The 21,704-nt window shown below is 42.0% G+C and overlaps 2 protein-coding genes across 5 annotated transcripts in view; both read right to left on the bottom strand.

Annotated features, from left to right (window-relative positions):
- The window catches only part of Cmtr1 (Cap methyltransferase 1), a 111,012-nt gene extending 104,388 nt beyond the window's left edge, over positions 1-6,624 (bottom strand). For all 4 annotated transcript variants that reach the window (XM_037418877.2, XM_075866454.1, XM_075866453.1 and 1 more), the window contains exons 1-3: positions 6,448-6,624; positions 3,538-3,609; positions 124-237 (exon numbers count right to left, since the gene is read on the bottom strand). In XM_037418877.2, the coding sequence (XP_037274774.2) occupies positions 124-237; positions 3,538-3,609; positions 6,448-6,478 (217 nt within the window). In that variant the 5' untranslated portion in view covers positions 6,479-6,624. The remainder of the gene's footprint in view (positions 1-123; positions 238-3,537; positions 3,610-6,447) is intronic.
- A 4,633-nt stretch (positions 6,625-11,257) lies between these two features.
- On the bottom strand, positions 11,258-17,866 carry LOC142765989 (uncharacterized). Its single transcript, XM_075867796.1, has 7 exons — positions 17,811-17,866; positions 17,181-17,268; positions 16,028-16,321; positions 14,140-14,173; positions 12,489-12,601; positions 12,137-12,247; positions 11,258-11,265 (listed from the first exon to the last, which is right to left on the bottom strand). The coding sequence occupies exons 3-7, from the start codon at positions 16,233-16,235 to the stop codon at positions 11,258-11,260; spliced, it is 474 nt and encodes a 157-aa protein (XP_075723911.1). The 5' UTR covers positions 16,236-16,321; positions 17,181-17,268; positions 17,811-17,866.
- Positions 17,867-21,704: the final 3,838 nt, after the last annotated feature.

The raw sequence follows: 21,704 nt of genomic DNA, 5'->3' as shown, positions 1-21,704 counted from the left end.
AGCTATTTCCTATTTCACATGGTCGAGCGCACCTCACAAGTATCCTTGCCTCAATCATATCTTACATAGTGCTTAATCTCCAGCCTCTGGTCTCTTATTACTGGGCAAGAGGGCTCAGCTCACCTGTCTCCTCGCTCCCACTTCTGCCGTCCCAGTCGTCGGTGCTACCGCCATCCTCCTCATCTTCGTCATCCCCCCCCAACTTTGGCATGGAGTAGGCTGCGGGCTTCCTGGGAACTACGAAGAGTACATTGAGCAACACGTGAGCCTCACAGCGTTACCGAAGCGAAATAAGAGTTTTATTTCTTTTTTTTTTTCATTACTCTTTCGCGACATCGAAAGCAACTAACATGCTTGTTGGGAGAAGACGTTCTGTAAATGAGAGAATTAGCGAAAAGAAAATGCAGGTGGTGAAGCCACCTTAAAGAAGTCCCGCAACACTCTTTGAGCATGATCTGAAAGCGTTGCCGATCAGCAGCAAAGGCTACCAAGAACACGCGAGCCAAACTTTATAGCGTAGCAGGCGGCCTGGAATTCACAATAATTTCTAAAACATGCTTTCTCTTCTCTCTACAAGTGTCACTACAAGCTCAAAAATCACTAGTCACAGCCTTTGTATCAATCACTGGCTGATTTTAGCATGGTGCGCTCGATCATTACTAGAGCAGCCGCAGAGTGTCGCAATTTGTCCACACGTGCATGCGCGATCGCACTGAAAACCCGCACATTCGAAGAAAAAAGGAGAAAAAGTGCACAAGGTCACGGCGCACATGCGACGTATTTTCTTACCCCATGCCATCCCTCCTTGCTTAGCTTCCAGCGCCTCTGTCAAGACGACAGAAGAGAGAATGCAATCGCAGCGTGCAAGAAATCTTGGTAACTCCGCTCGTACTAGATGGATTCTAAAAATTTTTGCTGGCTGCGGGAAATTCTCCAGGCCACAATCTCCCCCAGTGAATCTATTCCATGGCTACTTGCCCAAGTGTTTCAGGGCCCCTTTAAGGTTCTGCCCCAATCGCCATGACGTTGAAGAGGGGAAGTGTTTATGTTTAGAAGAAGGAAAAGAAAAGTGAGCCCCGCAACTGTCTGCATCAGGGTGCAACACCTCAGCAGTAGCTCACAAGGGATGGGGTGAGGAGGGATTAAAAGGATAGGAATAAAGGTGTATAGAGAGAGAGAAAGAGAGATGAGGAAAGCCAGAGAGAGCGACGACAAATCGAGAGGATAGAAGAGATAGGAAAGACGGAAACGCGGTCACAGGAGTCCGCGGACGGGACACCACTTGCGAGAGCTCTTGTCGACGTCAGGAGATGGCGTAGAGCAAGTCCAGCCGGTCAGAGCTACACTGTCGTCAGAGGTCGGCGCCAGGAGATGACGCAGGGCGAGCCCAGCCGGCCAGAGGTACGCTGACGCCAGAGATCGCGATGGTACAACCGGTTGGCACGGAATCCAGCGAGCGAGAATCAACGACATTGTAGATTTTTACTGTGTCTAATGAGGCCGACGCAGTTCCTAATTGGTAAAAATGAAGTACACTGTCTTCAAGGGGAGCCTGAGGCTATGAATACCAAGCTTTCAGGAAATTTCGTCCAGCCAGTGTGGAAAAAAACACTAAGAAACACTTTGAAATACGTGATATCACCATAGGAGATTTCGGCAAAAATTCAGAAGTGAACCTCTTGACACCGATTTTCACATTAGTCATTTATTAATAAACCTATAGTAGTAACATTAATGACTCCGGCATCATCAGAGTATACTTTATCAACCTAAACAAAGTTATTGTTTGCCTTTATTGTTCCTTTAAGACCCGAAATCTTCGTACGTTAGAATGTCTTGTTCCTGGACAATATTTGATAAAGCGAGTGCAGTGCAAAATTTCAGCAAATGTGAATAAGGAACAAAGTACTGGAAATCCTGTTCGTGATAAACTCGAAACATCTTTATTTGGCCTGGGAAAATATAGACAGAACATTTCCAACAAAGAGCACAGCTTCAAGACATGCACTGTCACTGTTTTTAAATTTCTCTGTGGTTAGCAAACTTAGCAATCACCAATGCCAATGTCTAATGACAAAGGAGTCAAGTTTCACGTTCTCTCTCAAAATAGAGAAATGCAAGAGAGGCTTTGAACACAATACCCAAAGGCAACACAAAATCCAAATTCCTGCTGCCGCAATGCTTGCCTGTCACAACTTTTTTTTATTTCCACACATTTGTGCGGTTACATTGCACACTGCATTAAAATTTCATGATGCAAATGGATGATGGGCTTTGCAATAGCACGAAAACCAACAGCTACATTCGTTTGAGCTAATGTGGTGTTGTAGAGTTTTGAGAATACCCTGCACTACAAAGAGTGGAAATAGTCATGGAAAAAATTATTTGTGAATGTTCACTCAAAACAAAAGTACTGAAACTCACACAAATTTTCAAATTTGGTGATACTGTGAGGTGCACTAGATCAAAAAAAAACAAAATTTTATGTTAGCTAATTAAGTAGAAGGCAGGAGAGCAGGTTGCCCATGCCCGAGATACTGATATGGTATCTAAGGACCACTGGGAAACCTTTTTCAAAATTCTTAATCAAGTTTTATTAAACATCCCGAGTTCACATAAATTAAAAAACTCATTTCCAGTATGCAGTTCTTTATCTAGACATTATGTACATTTTTAAGATATCAGCTATCTCCTATGCTTTTTGAAAGCGAAATCTCTTTCCTAAGTAAGAAAGTCACAAAAAGGCATATCAATAATCTGGATTAGAAGTTACATGCAATGAAACGAGGCTGGATGTTTTCATGCAACCTTTTTACACAGAAATTGATGCTTATTTCGGTCATGGTTGAATTGAACTACTGCCGATTTCGGTTTCTTGTGAGCATTGCTATTTGAGTGCCAGTTGTTTTGGTTTTCTGTTTGTACGTACTATCTTACCCCCTCCCTATTATGACCTTCAAGCGAGAGTTGACAGTATTAAAACAATAATAAATAAATTTGAACTAATATTCTGTTATGTTGAACGTTGATGAATGAGTTAATGTCAAATTGGGATTTTGCTAAGACAAGTACAGCATACGATAACTTTTGTTGAAATTGGTGTAAAACAATGATTCTTATTCCATTGCACACATTTTTGATTTCAAACTGTGACAGTTCAATTTACTTTGTGATACTCCTAGCTTATGAAAAAATCTTGCCCTTAATAAGGCATATAAAAGGTTTCATATTTTGAAAACTAAATATTGCACTGAAAATATAATTGCGTAATTGAAATCCACACCTAAATATGCACAAACTCCCCAAATTTCATATAACTCGAACAAAAACTTTTCTTAATGTTTTTAGAAGCAGTGTCCCACTAGATTAACCTATATTAAATCAATCTCGATGTCATTCATACACTCATGGCATCATCAGGAGGAGACAGCACACCTAGTTAGACACAGTATTAACGAGAACTAACAGCATTCTCATTAATAGTGTGTCTAACAAAGAAAAAACTAGCCCTTAAAGTCGCACTTCTTTCCAGCATACCTTGAGCGGCACGAAAACTCGGTGCCTTCTTGGGCATGTCATGGTCGTTGTCCGTATCATCCTCACTTGTATCTGGCAAAAGTAAAAATCCATGTTCCAGCAACTTGGGCAGTACACGAAGTGTGGTACACAAAATTATCTCGTAGTGACAGTTGCGTTGAAATCTTTCACACTTCCACGCGCCATGCCCTCACGCCACGCACATTGCCATAGCACCGATTACTGACATCAGTATTCGATTCCAGCAAGCACCTGAATCGAAAACTTATTTTCGATGTAAGCCATTGCCACAACTAATTACACATTGAGACCTAGGAACCTCGTTGAAGCAAAAACACGAACCGACTAAGAAAACCAATTACTCCAGCAGCTCATTCCCAATTTCCTGAAGATGAAAATGTGTTATCCAATATTATGAAACATTCCCTAACTAGGTCAACATTTAGAAAAAAATGAAAACAACACTTTCCTGGAAAACAATTGGCTCAATTCGAGTGCTACATCATGTTAACATTTATTTGTGATTGTACTACCGAAGTATCTAGCTCCAATTTTTGAAAAAGCGGGTATCTAAAATATTTTTTATGTTGCACTTTTGGTTTATTTATGTCTATTATGCTATACTGGACTAGTACAATTTAATTGTCATTTATGCATTAGCCCGAACATGTAAATAGGTCTTTGTATGTATGTTTTTTTTTTTCTTGCAATTGTCCGCTGTTTTCTGCTGTACTTGTGATGCAGGAGCCTAGTCGGGTTTGTATAAACGCGCCTCTTACTCCAGCACCATGACAATGCATGTCTTGTGTATTATGGTCAGAACTGCAAACTTCAAACTTGCACTGTGCCTAACGCAATCCAAGTCCAACTGAATTTGAATTACGTGATTGGCCCTTCCACAACCACTACTTGCACAACTTTATCGTCTGATGATGGTGTCACACAGTCCCTTTCAACAAGCGTGGGCCTGATCTGGATCAAATTTCTCGATTGTGACTGGCTCCTTCGTGCAAGCTGCTGAAAGGAACCAATCAGAGTTTGCCAATGGCATCCCAATCAAGCTTACCCACTATCAGTAGTGCACCGCATGACACTGGTATTAATCTGAGGAGGTTCTACATGGATACCATAAAGATTGTTTTGGGAGGTCAAACCCCAGAAAATGATATTATTATTATTATTATTATTATTATTATTATTATTATTATTATTATTATTATTATTATTATTATTATTATTATTATGCATGATATGTTTATATTAAATAGAGAAATTCCAAGCAATACAATGTGCTGTAGTGGCTTCAAACCTGGTTCTCTTGCAATAAAGTGCAGATGAGAATAGCAAGAGTAAACTAATCAAACTGTTTAGTTTACTTTTCTTCTAGACAAAGAAAACAGGAAATATTTGATATAGCTTTATTCTTGTAAAGGTGTTTGTTCAGTTGCAGCATGAAACCCTAAAATTTCAAGGGAACGAGGCAGATTAGTTACGAAATTTAGTTTCTGCAATTTATTGAAAGCAGGCCACCGTATGCAAACACAGCAAAACATGACGAAACAAGATGGATGAGCCTCGCTGCAAGAAATATAACCACTGCACTACTATCAGTACTTCGATCGAACATTCGCAAGCAGGCGAAACTTCGTCTGAATTTATAATTTATTTTAGATATTCAGCTTAGTGTGCAGTGTAATATAACAATGAAATTCAAAACAAGCAGGCCACCCTGCCACGCTACAGCTTCTGGGACGCAAATAGAAACAAACGGAAAGGCTGTGAGGACACTGAGAGAGTTTGTTTGGACAGCTGAAACCCCAAAAGAATTTATTTTTGGTGCTGTATTAGAGAAAGCCGGAGCTTTGTGAGAACTCATACAAGTGTTCTCTCCTCTAACGCAGTGTCACACGGTTTCGAGGTGATTATTCCCAATTGGGTCCATATTTCTTAACAGTGATTAGCTCCCTCCGGAGCTTTCGTAAAGAAACCAACCCCGATCGAGTTTGATCTGGACCAGGCCCAATCCCGATCAGAAGTGACCACGTGACAACGGTATAAAGCGCTACAACAACATAAACAATCATGTTTTTTTCCTTGCTGGACAATAATTGCGAGGCGACAAATACACTTCACGGGTTGTTGTTTTTTTGCTTTTTAAGGACGCGTGACCACAGCTTTTTTTTTTCTTTTCAAATTAGAAATCAGCTGCTCTCCAACGTTTCTGACATTCAATTGTTTAAAGATAGCGCCGACGACACAAGCGATCGGTATTATCGAGAACAATTTCGCTTGACAATTGCCCGGCGTAACAAAATTATCTAAGCGTTGTTTGCTTGTTCAAGTAGCTTAGAAAACATGGCAGTAGAGTGGCCAACAATTCATCGTACGAACGGTGCCTTCGATTATTTAAAAATCACGCAGGGAAAACGTTTATTGTCGCACACGAAGAAAAAAATACCAACATGTGTTTGACGCCACCAGATGAGTTGGCGGCACATCGCGTTTCCGTTATTCGCAATATTAAACAAGCATGTCATCCGTTGCAGTGACAACAGCTTGATTGACGCTCTATCGATCTGTTTATGAAAGACCGGTGCTAAAAGTTACAAGCTACGCAAATTACCGAAAATACGGCGCCAACACAGCTTTCGTGCGGAGGGCATTGCCGTGCGGAGTACCGGTCCTGCCATCCGAACTAGCGAAATAATCAAAGCATCGCGAATGCCGTCAATGCTTAGGAATTGTTTCATTGGCAAGCACAGATGAAGCGTAAGTACGGCAAAGCAAGCGGATACTATAGGCCTTATCTATGTCGATACCTTGGGCTAGGCTCTTGCGTTCGCTTATCGATGCGAGGACACATCCTATACTGACACGCAAACAGCGTCTCCGTTTTGAGCAAGCTCTTACCTGACAACATCTTCGGCTTGAACATACTCATCGCGAGCGACGGGGCTGGTAGGTGTTCTGTGGCCCGGTCCAGAACTCGCCGGAGATGCTGCAAGTGTGCTTATAAGGCTAAAATTCTCAAAGAAACCGGCAATCGCAGATTACAGCGCAAGAGCAGTCGATGCTAAAATAAGGGCGCTGCCATGTTTTCTTACAGCACGTCCGAGGCGCCACTAGTGGTATCAAATTGAAAAGACCAATATTTTTATCTTATCATCACTTTCTTCTACTTCAAGCGCAACGCGTACTTATGTGTTTTAATAAATATTTTAAAATATATTTTATGTAGTTGTGATGCGCAAAAGCTAAAAATGCGTAGAGGCGGGAAATACGAACCAGTGCTTGGAAACATCAAATTTCGTAGAAGCCTAGTTCGATCCGCTTTTACGCATGCTTAAAGAATCATCGTTTACGATTATTAACGGAGAGTTTAGTGCGTGGACTGACCTTGTTTCCACGAACCAATTGTTTGCGTAGCAGCGAAATTCCCCTCTTCTTCATATTCAGATGTATAGTGCCCCGATGCGTGCAGAGGCGAACGAGCGCATGGAGGCACTCTATTCGGATGGGTAGTGGCGCGCTTCTGTAGCCTCTCGCTTCTGTGATCGTCTGTACAACACGACGAGGCAGAAAATGCTAAAATTAACTAAAAAACGGAAGGGCACTTTCCTTAATTTTTGAAATGCCATTCAACGCATGCTTTCCGGCATAGAGTTATATATGTACACACACTAGAAGGAACTCTGGCGCTAGTGCCTGTGCGAGCTCCAGCGCATGACTGTGCATGGTACTTCAGCGAGCATGGAATATATCGGTAGTACACGTATTTGCCTAGTATTCGTACTTTACGTTCCTTTTGGCTTATCGTAGCTTGAAGCTGCTTTGGCACGAATCAACAATCGGCAAATTTTCAGCAGTTGCGCTTCACCACTTTATTCTTTTAAGCTTACCGTTTCAAATCGTGCCACGAAGTTCCAAAGGGTTCGTTCTTTCCTTCGAAAAAAAGGCAATTAACTAAACCAGAAGTGTGATTAGCCACCCGCAAGTACGCAGACTAGGCAAATCCGTGTGCTACTTATCATTCCCATGGTCGCTGAATGATCGCAGCGCCAGAGTTCCCTCTAGTTAATTTTAGCAAATGCTATGCTTTCTGCTATCTATCTATCTATCTATCTATCTATCTATCTATCTATCTATCTATCTATCTATCTATCTATCTATCTATCTATCTATCTATCTATCTATCTATCTATCCGTCTGTCTTTCTCTTTGTCAAACCTCGGTCTCTGGTGAAACATCGAGAGTCCGAATTCGGACGCATCGGACGTAGCTAACAGTGTTCAAATGTAACCGTCAAACTTCATTCAGCGTGTATGCAAATCATGCGTGGTTGTGTGCCACTCGCATGTACTTACATCAACATGTGCCCCATGCACGAATTTTGTGGCCCAATGACACATTGAGGGGCGGGGACTGATTACTGAGATGCATCGAGTAGAAATGCAAGTGACACAGACGTTTACTGTACAGTAGAGAATTGAAGAGATGAGAATAACGGATGTCGCCAAAGAGTCGGCGAACAGGGGTGTAGCCAGAGATTTTTTTTAGGAAGAGGGAGAGGGGAAGCTTCAACCATACCCTATGCGTGCTCATGCGTGCGTTTAAATGATTGCGTGTATATATATACGCAGGCAAAATTTAAAAATTCCGGTGTGGGTGGGTGAACCTCCCCTTTCCCTTTTGGCTACGTCCCTGACGAAGAAAACGAGTTGCTGTGTTGAACCATAGGTTTCAATGACATTCCCTGTTTGAGAAAAGGAAATTGAAATTTAAGGGTTCGTTTTTCTTTGTGGCACACAATATTAATGAAAAGTAACAAAGAATGATGACAACGAAAGTATAGGGGATGTTATTACTAGTAACTGCAATGTAAATATGACGGGGAAAAAAATTGACGCAAAGATAACTTGCCAGTGGCAGGTACCAAACCTGCCACTGGCAAATCAAAACGTGGAAATTCCACGTGCGACGCAGGATGTTCGCTCCTAAACAGTTTAATAGTAGGTAGGTTTTCGCCGTCTACGTTATTTGTGTTCCGTGTCCGCACACCTGCATTACCTCATTCCCTGGTTTTAAGGAAAGTGCCATAGACAACAGCGCAGCTTCAATGCGCCTCACGCATGACGCTTTCCGAGCTGTGACGTAATACGGTGCGCCGGTATATCGCTACGCCGATCACATTGAGATCAACATTCGTTTTCCTTGTCCATAAACAATTTCAATTATCGAAATTAAACGCATGTCCCACTAACCAGTGCCCTAATTTAAAGAATGAACGACATGATAAACAATACTATTTCACATAAACTTCATAGACGCCAAATCAACTTACGAAAGTGCTGAAAAAAAAAGAAAATAAAGACGACAGTGCAATGTTAATGCACAAGAATAATGATCAGCGTATACTTACCAGAGGGAGTAGATGTTCAGTTAATGAAGCAGTTCGCCATGTTCAACTTACCATCAGTTCTGTGAGAGAAACCTTTACAGAGCGCATAATCGTACTCATAACGGAAAAGAGATTCTGATATCACATTGCATATTGGAATGATTAACAAGCACCGATGATGAACAGCCCAAATATCCCAAATAGCACGCATCGATTCATAATTTTGAAAACAACTTATTACCTACCAACGTTGTCTCAACCATCACATACGCTATTTCAAGCAAGCATCATGCTGCCGCATTCAGAAGCAACACTGAGGCAGTGTTTTGGCGATAGTAACTTTCAATAAGCCATTCCTCGAACCCCGCGAAAATCTGTAGAGTGAAGGAATTTTAATTCCGTCTCATGGGCAGCTTGTTCTGAATAAAAGGAAATCTGGAAACAATCTTTTCCCCTATCTTGACTCATTGTGGCCAATGCTTCACAACGAGTCTTCAAAATAAGGTTGCAACTAGGCAACTAGTCGGCATGCGTGTACAAGTTGATAGGTGGCTCGTATAGCATCTGTTATGCCAAAAGGTAAGATGGTATGTTCATAATGTAATCGAAAACTTAATAGCACAAAATCCAATATCATATATATATATATATATATATATATATATATCGCAAGACGAATTTTATGTTTGTGTTCATGAGATTTTCTTCGTTATTTGTAATTGTATACGAAAGTTTTCTATACTGTATGTAAAACTGTGCACATTCTTTCGCAGTTTCCTCTATATAAAACGGTGTTTTGTAAATATTGATAGTATTCACTGTTCATGTTTTTGTTTCTGCAGGCTCTGAGGGCGTGCATGTAACCGAAGTCTCGTCAGGCAGAGCAGATTATTTTTTTCTTTTGCTATTGTATTTCAAACTTATTTGCGTGAAATGAATTAATGGTGAAACAAATGGCAAAATTAATGAAAGAATGAATGCCTAGTAACGTAAAACAATACAGTATCTCATAAACCTTGGTTCCGTAGTTTAGCAGGTTAACTCCGTGTATTTATCAAAATCTTGGTGCACAATATAAGCATCCGTGGTGTACTGTTGTCTTCGTGTTTATGCTTGCATTTGAAATAAATCGACGCAGTACAACACAGATTCATCAAACTTTGTTTTTATTCACGAAATGCTCTCGCGTGCTATTCTGTGCGCTATGGGTTATCAGTAAAGTACACAGAACACAAGCGCTGAAACACACCAAGGCGTGGCGATGAAGGCACGCTATATACACCTTAGTAGCTCGCCGAAATCTCCCTAGCTGTCTTCCCCAGTTTTTCATTATAGCAATTTGATAGCGGAGAGTCACACAATACTAGTTGTACAGATAGGCTTAATTAGCGCGTGTTTTGATTAAGAGAGTCTTTACTTATTGTTAAACGGAACACCTTCTACTTTCGTTAGCAGAAAGCAAGAGAACATAAACAAAAAAAACGCTGTCGCGTCAGCGTTCATTGCTTGAAGTGCACACGAATATAAAATATATCTTACCGGAAATATTTACCCCTACGTTTGCTTCTGACTCTTTTTTTACGTGTTGACGATACTCGTGCTGCACTAAAAAACATTTGTTAGTGATGTTTTGTAGCCACTGAAGGGATGTAATAGGCAAAAACGGGGCACATTTGGATAAAACCGCAGAAATGAGAATTTCGAGACACGCACGCTTATTTCTATACGGCCCCGTAATACCGGAATACTATATTTATAATAAACACAATTGAATTGATTTTGCTGCTCGGTTGTTCAATGAGCCGGAAATAAAAGCTGCAATTAGTAGCTTGTAGAGATCCCGTTCACCTGATACACAGGACAGCTACATAGCGGATAATTAATAAACTACAGCACTTTGGAATAATGTAAATGAAGTTTTATGTGAGAACAGCAAACAAATTTACAAACAAGGTTCAGTACAAACATAATTTTCCCTAATTTTTCCTTTTTTATTCATTTCCGCTGGCTTTAAGAAGCCACGTCGGAATGCGTGGTAGTATACATTATAAACAAAAATGGCGTTACGTTACAATTGTTCAAGTTAAGCAGTTGAGTGACCACACTCCGTTACTGTTTAAGAAACAAACGCAAGCTCTGCCCACATAAACGTGGCGCACCTGCCTTGCACCTCCAACAGGCAGTAATTCTAGCTGCAGCTCTAACCGTAAGCATTATTTCTCGGCATATAAACAGAACGAAAAGAATTTTATTGAAAAAAAAAAGATTGTGAACAAGAGACCCGTACGGGTCCCGAAACGTCACTGTTTCGTTTGACATTGGTCAGTGACCTGTTTTTTCAACAATAAACAGAACGAGCGTCAAAAGATAAAGGTTCATCGGTGCTACCTGAAACATCATGTTTTGTCGAGCGGCGAGGTCATATGTATACTCTCTTACAAAATTTACTAGGACGATGAAGTTTCAGACCCCAAACCAGCGGCACGCATGTGTGTCTGAATGAGAAAGTCCTCTATCTAATACATTCGTGAAGAACTTGACGTCACAAAAATTAGTAAGTGCTATTGGATGGGTTGTTTATTCAAGTTCTTAGTAGGAAGGACAATGCCGACTGGGGGCAGAGCTATTCTGACATACTAGTTGCGAAACTGCGTTCCAAAGCCCGGACACGCAATAGGGTCAACTTTGCGGGAGCTAGCAGACTGTCGCGTCTTCTGGGAATAATAATGCAATAAAACAAAATGCGTTGTATAGTTTGTGCATTGATCAAAAGTTGGCGTGACAATCTTCACACTCCCAACGTCTGGGCTAATTGCGTATCTGGATTTTAGTACACGGAGCCTATTAGAAGTTTCGCAACACGTATGATTGAATAACTTTGGCTGGTGGAGGAGACAACATTCCATTATTATTATTATTATTATTATTATTATTATTATTATTATTATTATTATTATTATTATTATTATTATTATTATTATTATTATTATTATTATTATTATTATTACGGACGGGTCTCTTTCTAACCCTTATAATGGTGCGTTCCTGTATCTTTGTTGCTTTTATTTGCTTTTTGGTGTCATTCCGGAATTATGAAGCATAAGGGAGCATACGGTAACAGTCAGTCCATTGTTGTGGATGAAAACAAGAAAAGCACGTATACATGCATTTGAAATTTTAAAATTGGAAACGTGACATCACCTGTTGTTCGACGAGGAGCTGTTGGAGCCAAGTGGCCCGTGGATGGTTTCGGCCTCGTGTCGTCCTTGTCAAGCGGAACCTCAGACAAGGTCCCGCTTACGAACGATTCCTCTGCAAGCGCCACCGCAGGATTACAAGTATGGCAATGTGAAACTGCCCATCTCGTAGTCTTCGACTTATTATAATGAGATGAGGATATTATCACTCGATTTTTTCTTTCTTTCCAAACATTACTTTTTCTTTTTCTGCTTTTCTTTGATCGACCCTGAACAAATCTGACGCCTACAGTCTCTGTATCATGCGCTCGGAGTTCTTAAACAGCAATAAAACAAACAATCGTTCGAAATCTCACCGATGGGAGTGAACATGATGTAGACCAGCAGCAGAGCCACGACCGCCGACACGAGCAGCAACAGGACCATGGTGGTCACGGTCAGCTTCCTCACAGTGGCCTCGTCCATAGCGCTACAGATCAGCATTGATTGTGGGAACGAGAGGCGAGTCGTGAATGCATGTAGCTAAGACCCAATTTAAAATGCAGCGGAAAGCTAGCTTTGAAAATCGGCTCACAAATATTGAAACAGCACGAGCTTGGAGAGGAAAAAGAGTGGTTTGAGAAGTTGGCAGTACTCTCCCTAAATCAAAGCGATGTCGTAGAATTATTAACAATATACCATAGCTATGGCATCAACTATGAATGACAGAGGGGGGGGGGGAGGGGCGTGAATAACCGAATGACGCAAAATGAAATAGAGCTGCTTGGATATATGAGACACTTTTCACGGTAAATATACCGCATGTAACTTTCATGCATTTCGAGTTCTAAATGAATTATCCCCTGGAATCTACCACCTTGAATCAACCAGCTGCCATCCAAGGTGAAGCTAAAATGGTAGTTTTAAAACAGCTTCGAAAGATCATTACACCTTAATTTGATGTACAGGCCAATATGAACGTCTCTTGACACGGAGTCATGGAATAGGACCGAAGCCCGGAGAACACATGAGGATGGCGCTATTATGAATACAGACTAACGCAATCACCAGGTAGTCAATCCCGAGTTTTTCTTCTTTCTGACAAAGCCGTACACTGTGCTTTGGTTGCACATTCGCACTTTACGCCAAGGCACCAAAGCAGCCGGAGTCGACACCAGATGGGTTTGATGCGTTTAGGTAGCAAGCGACATTTAAGAATTGATCAGCTGCGAACTAAAATTAACTCACAAGGCCCCTTATGCGCTCATATAAGAGGACACGTGGTATTGCACTGCATCCAAGGCCGGTGGAACCTCAACTATAGTTATGTATTGCCTGCATGATCCGACTACCTTTCATGAAGCTATGGCTATAGATCTGATGACGGGCCAAAATTTGGCAATCTGTGGCATCAGCGTGACGTAATATGATGATGTCATCACGTGACGATGGTTTTTCGCATCCCCCGCTGCCGACACCGTGGAACGCTAGCCGTTACATTTCGCGTCTGCTGAGGCATCTGAAGGCCTGACAACACGTATACCCATCGCAGCGCATCAGCGCCGAGCTTTCTGGCGTGGCAATTTTGTTGATGGCAACTTGGTTTTTCGTACGCATTTATTTCCCTTCATCCTTAAATGAATATATGTTCCAAGTGCCAACTGCATTTGAAAAACGGCCCCTGTGTATCACTTGGGTTCAGGCTTTGATGTAATGAAATTGCAGTATTTGAATCACTTTTTGCAGTAAAGGGGGATGAAAGGAATAGCTTTCGTGGGCCGATACTTTTTTAAAGCATGACAACCCGAGTCCCTGTTGTGCTCCGCTCTTAATAAGGAGAAAAAAAAGGAGGTCACTCATTTCCGCCCTTCAATCACGCTTGGCACAATTTGTGCTAAGCTGCCATGACTTCTTCTTCTTGATTCCAGACTGCTTACTTCTCGCTGATAGCCAATTCTGCCACGCAGCCAAGGGCAGTGTATTCAGTATCACAGCAGCTAATTAGTGAAAATGAATTTGTTTGCTTACTTGGTGCTCTGCTTCCATGGACCTGTAGGCATGCCTGAAGAAAAATATGCAGAAAGAACGCATTAGAGAGGTGATGAAGAAAGAGCACTTTCACAGGAGTAGAGATGTAGGACGTTAATATCACATAGTGCTATTTTCTCATTTATAACGACACTTGTCGGACAGTAAAAGTTGCAGCTCGCTGTTGATCGAATGCAGCAATTAAGCAAAACATGCAATGATTCCACCACCATAATATGCAGGTTTAAATACTGACTACAGTTTAAGTTTTATCAAATATAGGGGGCTGCTGAACACTTTCCGTACATAAAAAATAATAATAAACGTTTGAAATACAGCTGGATGTGTCAAATAAAGCTAGAAAAAGTAGACGGTTTTCAAGGTCACGTTGGATAACACAGCCATCACAGATCATTTGCCGTAAGTTATGCAAGACCGAGAAGATTGAGAGTTGAGCTTGTATTCTCCCCTCGACCGGCCGTACTGGCCAGCAACTGGCCAGCACACAGAAAAAAAGACATATACGCCACCTCATTATGTAGACATTGCTGGTAAATTTATAAGTTATTAAAGGCTACTGATGAGAAAAATTAGTTATACTTTGTCAGGTAAACAGGTTCTTGAATGTAGCTTGAATAGAGCAAGTGGTGAGAGTCGAGCAAGCAGGTAATTGATTTTTTTATCTGGTTGTTCCAGAGACAGTACGCTTACACTTTATTCACCTCTTGTTTATCAGCCCTACCTATTGGCTGGCCAAAAACAAAAAATCATGACTCTTAGCTTTCCTCCTCTGTAAGTTGTACGTAAGACGGGGCTTTTTTTCGAAAGACTATGAACCAACTATTTCCAGCTAACTACAAAAGTTAGCAGTCTTACGCATGAAAAATCATTCACGGACAACTTTAAAGTGTTTCCCATACTTTGCTACAGTTTTCGGCTCTCATAAAGTGCATTTCACCAATAAAATCCGCATAGTGTCCCAGGTCACAAATTAGCTTCGATTTCATCGGTGAAACAGTTAACCACCACCTGAAGACTTGTTCCTGCCGCGAACATGCAGAATGCCCCATTACATCTAAAGACGCCTTTTACGGTGACCCCAACGCCGACGGCGAAAATGCTCGAGGAGTGTCCATACATTTGTTGTCACAATGAGAGAAAGATTCCCTATCTGTTATTTTTTACTCACCTGCAATATATACGTACTCACCTGCAATATATACGTATAACTCTCTTTATAGATACATTTCAACTCTATTTCAAAAGAGTTGCAACACCCACAATTCTCCAAAGGGGCGTACATTGCTCTCTAGAAGAGAATTAAAGGGTACATTTGAATGCAGTTATTCATGTGGTAAGTATGGGCTCACAAAGAGGAATAACACGTAATTTTTTCAAAGTAAAGTGTTCCCGATCCCCCGAAACGATGGACTGAAGTATCATTCGTATTGTAGTAAAAACAACCCAGACGACGAGAACATTATGTTGAGTGCTCTTCTGTCACCATCTCTAATCGTGAGTTCAGCTCTGCAGTGTACGTTATACGCCTTAACTTTTGGTCGGTGTTGGCTTTTATTGTGAAGTGTTGCCAATGCATGACACTAGAATGCTTAACGTATACGCGACAGATCCCCTGATGCAATAGCGGCGCTGTTCTTTTTTTCAGCACCTGGCTATAATGTATTCCGGGACAACTTTGGTGTACCTAGTACAGGGGGGTAACAAGAAATGTTTTTCGCTGAGGGGTGGGTTGTCGAGCGTGTGTTGGTATGTTTTCGTGTATATATACGCATGCAACTTTAAACATTTTCGGTGAATTCACCCCCCACCCTTCACTCCTTCCCACTAAATACATCAAATATGACTTCTGGACAGACGAGGCACTCACCTGCTTCGGGTGGGGGCGCAGCCTCTTCCAGCGGTGGTTCATAGCCGTAACCCACCAACGGCGCCTGGTACAGTTCGACTGGAGCATCCTGTGCCTGAAATGGGGTGAACTGGACAGGCGGTGCCTGGAAGGGGGCGGCCGGGCCAGGCGGCGCCTGGAAGGGGGTGCCCGGGGCGCCCGGTGTTGCTGGGATTTCCTTTGCAATCATCGACTGGCCACCCGGGATCACCGGAAGTAGTATGCATACATCCGGTGTTAGTCCCGATCCGACCAGATCAAGGAGTGCAACAGCATCTGCATGGCGTGGGCAACAGCAACAATTGAAATGGCCACTCAGAAAAGTATGGCACCCCGAAAACCCATGGCAGCCGCACTCTTCTGCATTGCGGCTATAGGGTTTTCCGTTGACATTGGTCATAATTCATATTTCTGCTAAAATTGCCAGCGTCCTCTTCTTGTAATTCTTCAGGCTGGAGCGGGCTCTATTCAGAAAGAGCTCCGATTTTCGCCTATTAACCGACCGCTTCTCAATGTATAAAGAGATGGCTTAGTTTCTTTTCTAACGACTGTTTACTGATGTCACCAGCCATCTTAATACTTCTGCTGGTACAAAAATACAAATATGAATGCAGTGAGCTCTTATTGTCTTTCCCTTCTTTTTGAAGACTTTCAATTACATTTCACGAGAGAACCTCTATAGCAGGAATCGGCAACCAGTCGGCCGCACGGGCAGCGTTAAGCGACCCCTGAAGACCAATAAATACATCCAGACTAAACATGAAACACCTCCACGACTTTGCGCGTTTGTTGGTGAAAAACCTTAGGGCATTCGCGAGTTGGCTAAGAATCAGTACCAACAGCTACATTGGAGGATTTTATTTTTGTGCTTCTAACATAGGAAGACAAATGGCAACCTTGTCACCTGCGTGCTCGAAACAAACACGATTTATATTCCTATTTTGTATATCATCAATGTCAATTCAGTGAATTTTTCTCTGTGTCGGTAAATCCCCTTTCACTCTATTCGTCGTGTGGCCCCCGCAGTGTAGGCTTCATGTAACTTGATTCTGTGCCTCAAAATGTTTACGAATCCTTCTCCATAACACTACAGCGTCATGGGTATTCATGACAAGCACAAAAATACAAACGATACCTTGATATTTAGCGCATTGAACCACGTTGCAGGACAACTGATACTAAGGCGAGTGCTCTCGGGTCCATATATTGGCGCCTGTGGAGCGCTGCAAGGCGAAGACAAAGCATCATCTTTAGTGCTACACCTCAAATCTGTTTCGCACAAAATGATTGCTCTTAGCACAACTTGAGGGCAACGCGTATTCGACAGCTAAAACGAATCTTGCTCGACATAATCGAGAGCAAAGTTGGAGAGGCGTTCTTAGAAGGTCCGCATACGAATAGCATGCAAAACTGCCAAGCGAGGGGTTGACTAGGCTCAAAGGGTGAAACATGTCATGCAATGTGTCCCGCAGAAAACACCGGTGAGAACAGTGGCAAGGGTTCCACGCAACAGACCGTGTTTTAAGCTATGTGTAGGCTGTTTCTGTCGCCCAAGTTCATGCGAGTACTTTATCTCTCTGCAAGATACTTCTGTAACCGAGAGACTTGATCTTTCTGTTCCGATGTGGGAGCGGCCCACAAGGGAAGAGCCGGTTGACTTGCTCGCTTGACTAATCCACCCTTTACATGGGACTCGTACGTTCCGAAGAACTGAATAGAGTTCATCTATCCTAAAGTTCATTCATTTGTAAAGCAAACATCGTACCTGAGGTGACAGGTGTCTTTTATTCTTCTACTGCGATGATGATGATGACGACGACGACGACGATGATGATGATGATGGTGGTGATGATGATGATGATGACCTAAACAATTGGCTCACATTCACTCTGGGGGATTGGCCATGAAACGGTTATTTAGATTTAGATAGTGGATGACATATTAGTTTTAAAGCTAATGAATTTTAAAATCGTTAGAAGAAATCAAATTTTAGTAATTGAGAGATTTGCAATCAAAACCGCCTTTATTCGATTAAGAATCTTTGTACAGCAGAACAGATATCCAAGTGAAATGACCTAACGAGGAGGCTTCCAAGGAGAGAATATTAGAAATAATGAAATCCAATCTAATTCGATTAAAAGCCGATTTAAGAATGTTTTTTTTCAGTGACTTGAAGCGAGTACACGATCAAAAATAATGCCATTCTTGTTACAGAATGAGCAAAGAGGGGAAGGAGCCAGACCAGCTCTATGCATGTCGTAATTTAGTTTTGGAACTGTGCAGCGTAACTTTCGTAAAAATAACTTCTCCTTTGCGTGTTGACCGGAACTTCCTACGGCAAGGGAACAAAAGGTGTCGATATTCGTTTAGGTGACTGATTAAAGCTTTACCAAAGTCTTCACTTGAGGCACGCCTTCAAAATCTGTCATGTATTATGAGCGCTGGTGTAGGAATACTTGAAAGTACCGGACCACTGAGAGGGGCTTTCGCCAGAACGTCCGCCATTTCATTGATTTTTATTTCCTTGTGTCCCGGAACCCAGATAAATCGGATAAAAAGTTATATTAGTTAAGACCAAAAAATGAAATGTGCGTGATAAATACGAGTCACTATAAAATTCTCCGGATCGGTTCGACTAAATGATGATGATTATGAATGCATGTAAAATGAAATTAAGACTCCGCGAGTAATAAGCCAAGAATATAACATGATGAAGATGGTGACTTTGGGCATTAGAGTTCACGCATCAAAAGAGATTGACACAAATATCAAAAAACGACGACAGAAACGCGTTCTTTTTGATCTCGTCGAGAAAAAAAAAAGCAATGTGTGGTTGAACTTAACGTCGTCAAGACAAATGGGCAGTGGAGCTGTGGGTTCAGCTATGCTGACTTGTACACTGTGTGCATTGAACGCAAGAGGGATCGTGTGCATCTGATGGATGCGTGAAAGGAAATATGGGGAGGGAAAGGTGCAGCTGTAGAGAAGGCGTTATGATAATTTATGCAGATTGCACAGGGATCGGTGGGGTGTGGGATATAGCTGGCGTACAGCGTGGTATGGTTGGGTCATTCCCTTGAACGAATGAGCTCCCATTCGAACACGAACCTCTGTTCAATTCTCAATCCAGTCAACGATCGCTTTGTGTGTGCTAGTAGTATAGTACTACTTTCCTTCGTTTTGCTTACGAAGTCTCAGAGTCGGAGCACTCAGCCCGCGGTCTCCTTTGTTACTGCTATCGGCTTCGAGATCATTCTCTTCGCTGGTCATACAAGGTTGTACTAAAAAGAGCAACAACCCACTGGAACTGGGCGAGGAAGGGAACGCATATTTTGGGTAAGCCTCGTGATTTGGGGCCTCACGTGGAGGGGTACAAGCTGAGGTGTTCTCCACAGGAAGGGAATTTGTCAGGATACTGTGTTGGGTAAAAAGTGTGTGGAGGAGTGTGAGGTTGGAAAACGTAATCAGTTTGAAGCATGCATCAAGCAGTGGCATCCATGTCCAGTTGAACTTTTTCGAACCTAATAGGCACGGTGCGCTCCAGCAATAAGCTAACATCATCATTGAAAGTATAGGTCAGCTCATGTCGTCTCGTAGGCGCGTGCCACGTGCCGTTGCAAGAAGCAAAGAAGAAGTGGCAAGTCGCCAGCCGGAGTCCCGTCGCTCTGTCGTTGAGGGCACAAGAAGAAGCACATCTCCAAGAGGGAAGAAGTCGAGAAACCCTCTTGGCACTTCGCGCAGCCCTCCTCGACACTTCGCCGATCCCGGAGTCCCCTGCGCTTCCCTGGCCTCGGCATCTCTGTGTTGGCAAGAAAGCCCAAAGACCACTGGTGAGTGATGCTGATGCCACAGTGAAGTGTTTTTCCATGGCAAGCTTTTACAGTGGATAGCTCGATTCTTATCTTGCTGAAATGAAAAATGGTTAGCATAAATTTTAATATTGCAAAGAAAGAAATCAGTCCAATTAATATGGTAAATCTGTCCAGGCAGCGGAAAGAGAAGTTTCTTTTGCATGATTACGTGTTAGAATAGCCAGCAGCACTGAATTTCGTCGTTGCACCCACCCAATGGCCCCAGTGAGTGAATGTTGACGCAAACTTGAACAATGCATAAAAGCACAAGCCTTCTTTTTCAACGAGTGATTCTCCTTCTCTCCCAACCACTTCCGGTGGAGCGCATACTTGTGGTCTTATGAATGTTCAGAAAAAAAAGTGTTGTAAAAAATAAAGCCAGTACGAAATTGATTGCCTTGGTTAAAGTAAAAGCTATATGATGATAGATTACACATATCGTTGTGACATCGTGATATGCCTATTCACTTTTAGTACCTGTTTGCCACGTGTAATATTGTACTAAAATGTTTTTATTGCAAGCTGTAATTATTATATGTTGTTTTATTTTCCAGAAAGTTTAAAGCGTCATTATTCACAGAAATGTTAGTATCCACATTGAATTTTGTGTGTAAACCACCCTGCATTAATGTTACTATGACGTTGCAGGTACTCTGTAAATAAATATATAAATAAATAAAGATATGATATCAGAGCAAGTTAAGGGAAGCACCGATTGACTGCAATGATAGTGACTGAAAATTAATCGATTGGGATTAAGGCCGTTGTGGAACCTGGTAGGGCAGACCTCAACCTCGATATTTTTTCTACGTGGAGTCCGAGATCCACTTCGGTAGTGCGACGAAACACAAAGTTGACCCAAACAGTACATCATGGTACACTAACGCAGAGGCTCGCAAGTGCCCTGGTGTACTACTTGGTTTAACTTGGTGTTTTGTCGCACTGCTGGAGTGGATCTCAGCCTCCGTGTAGAAAAAAAAAACGTCGGTATCATCACCAGGGGGCATCATATTGACGTGACAGAGAGCAGATCGCGGTTTCACTATGACGTCATTGTGACGTTGCCTTATGACGGTTATCATATGCCGTCGCAGGATGACGTTATCACATCTGGGCGTTTGTTCTGCTTTATACAAATATTTTCTTTCCACTCAAGTCGCTGCTCGACGAGATATTTTTGGACCTGTAGCTTCATATTGATTACCACTAACTCGCACAAGTCTGTCTTCTACCGTGTGGTATACGTCTAACCACCTGACACCTGATTTTTTTTATTTTTCCCCCTCCATGCAGAGAGGAAGCAATCCAGGATTTACAAGGAGCCTCCAGTGAAGAAGTCGCAAGTCCAGAAAAAGGTTTGGAGACTGAACATACGCCACCACAAGTACCCAGACAGACTTCTATCATTCAGACACGTTTTCTCTTTTCACAACCCTGTACTTGTTACCATGGAGGAACGACAAAATTTTATTCTGCAGAGATTAACGACATGCACCCTTTATGGAGCGTTCATTACTCAAGGTGTCGTATGACCGTTATTCCATATGTCTCGCTGTATACAAAAGCAACTGTGTGGCTTAAATTTTTGCTTAAAGTGAGGCCGCGCTGAAATCTTGGTTATAGCAAATCTAATGCGTGGGGAAGCTTTTGTAAGCGTTTTTTTCGATTGAGGGCGTCGCAAATATTTACGAATCTTCCTTCTACCATTCTTTCTAGGCGTTATATGTACAAAACTTGTAATCGATAAAAAACCTTCACATCGAGCTCCGTCCTATCTTGCAAGAACAACACGTTATCGGTCGAAAGTT

This window comes from Rhipicephalus microplus, chromosome 6 (assembly GCF_043290135.1).
Source record: "Rhipicephalus microplus isolate Deutch F79 chromosome 6, USDA_Rmic, whole genome shotgun sequence".
Lineage (NCBI taxonomy): Eukaryota > Metazoa > Arthropoda > Arachnida > Ixodida > Ixodidae > Rhipicephalus > Rhipicephalus microplus.
Note: the sequence above shows the minus strand (reverse complement) of the source record. Positions and strands in the feature narration are given on the sequence as shown.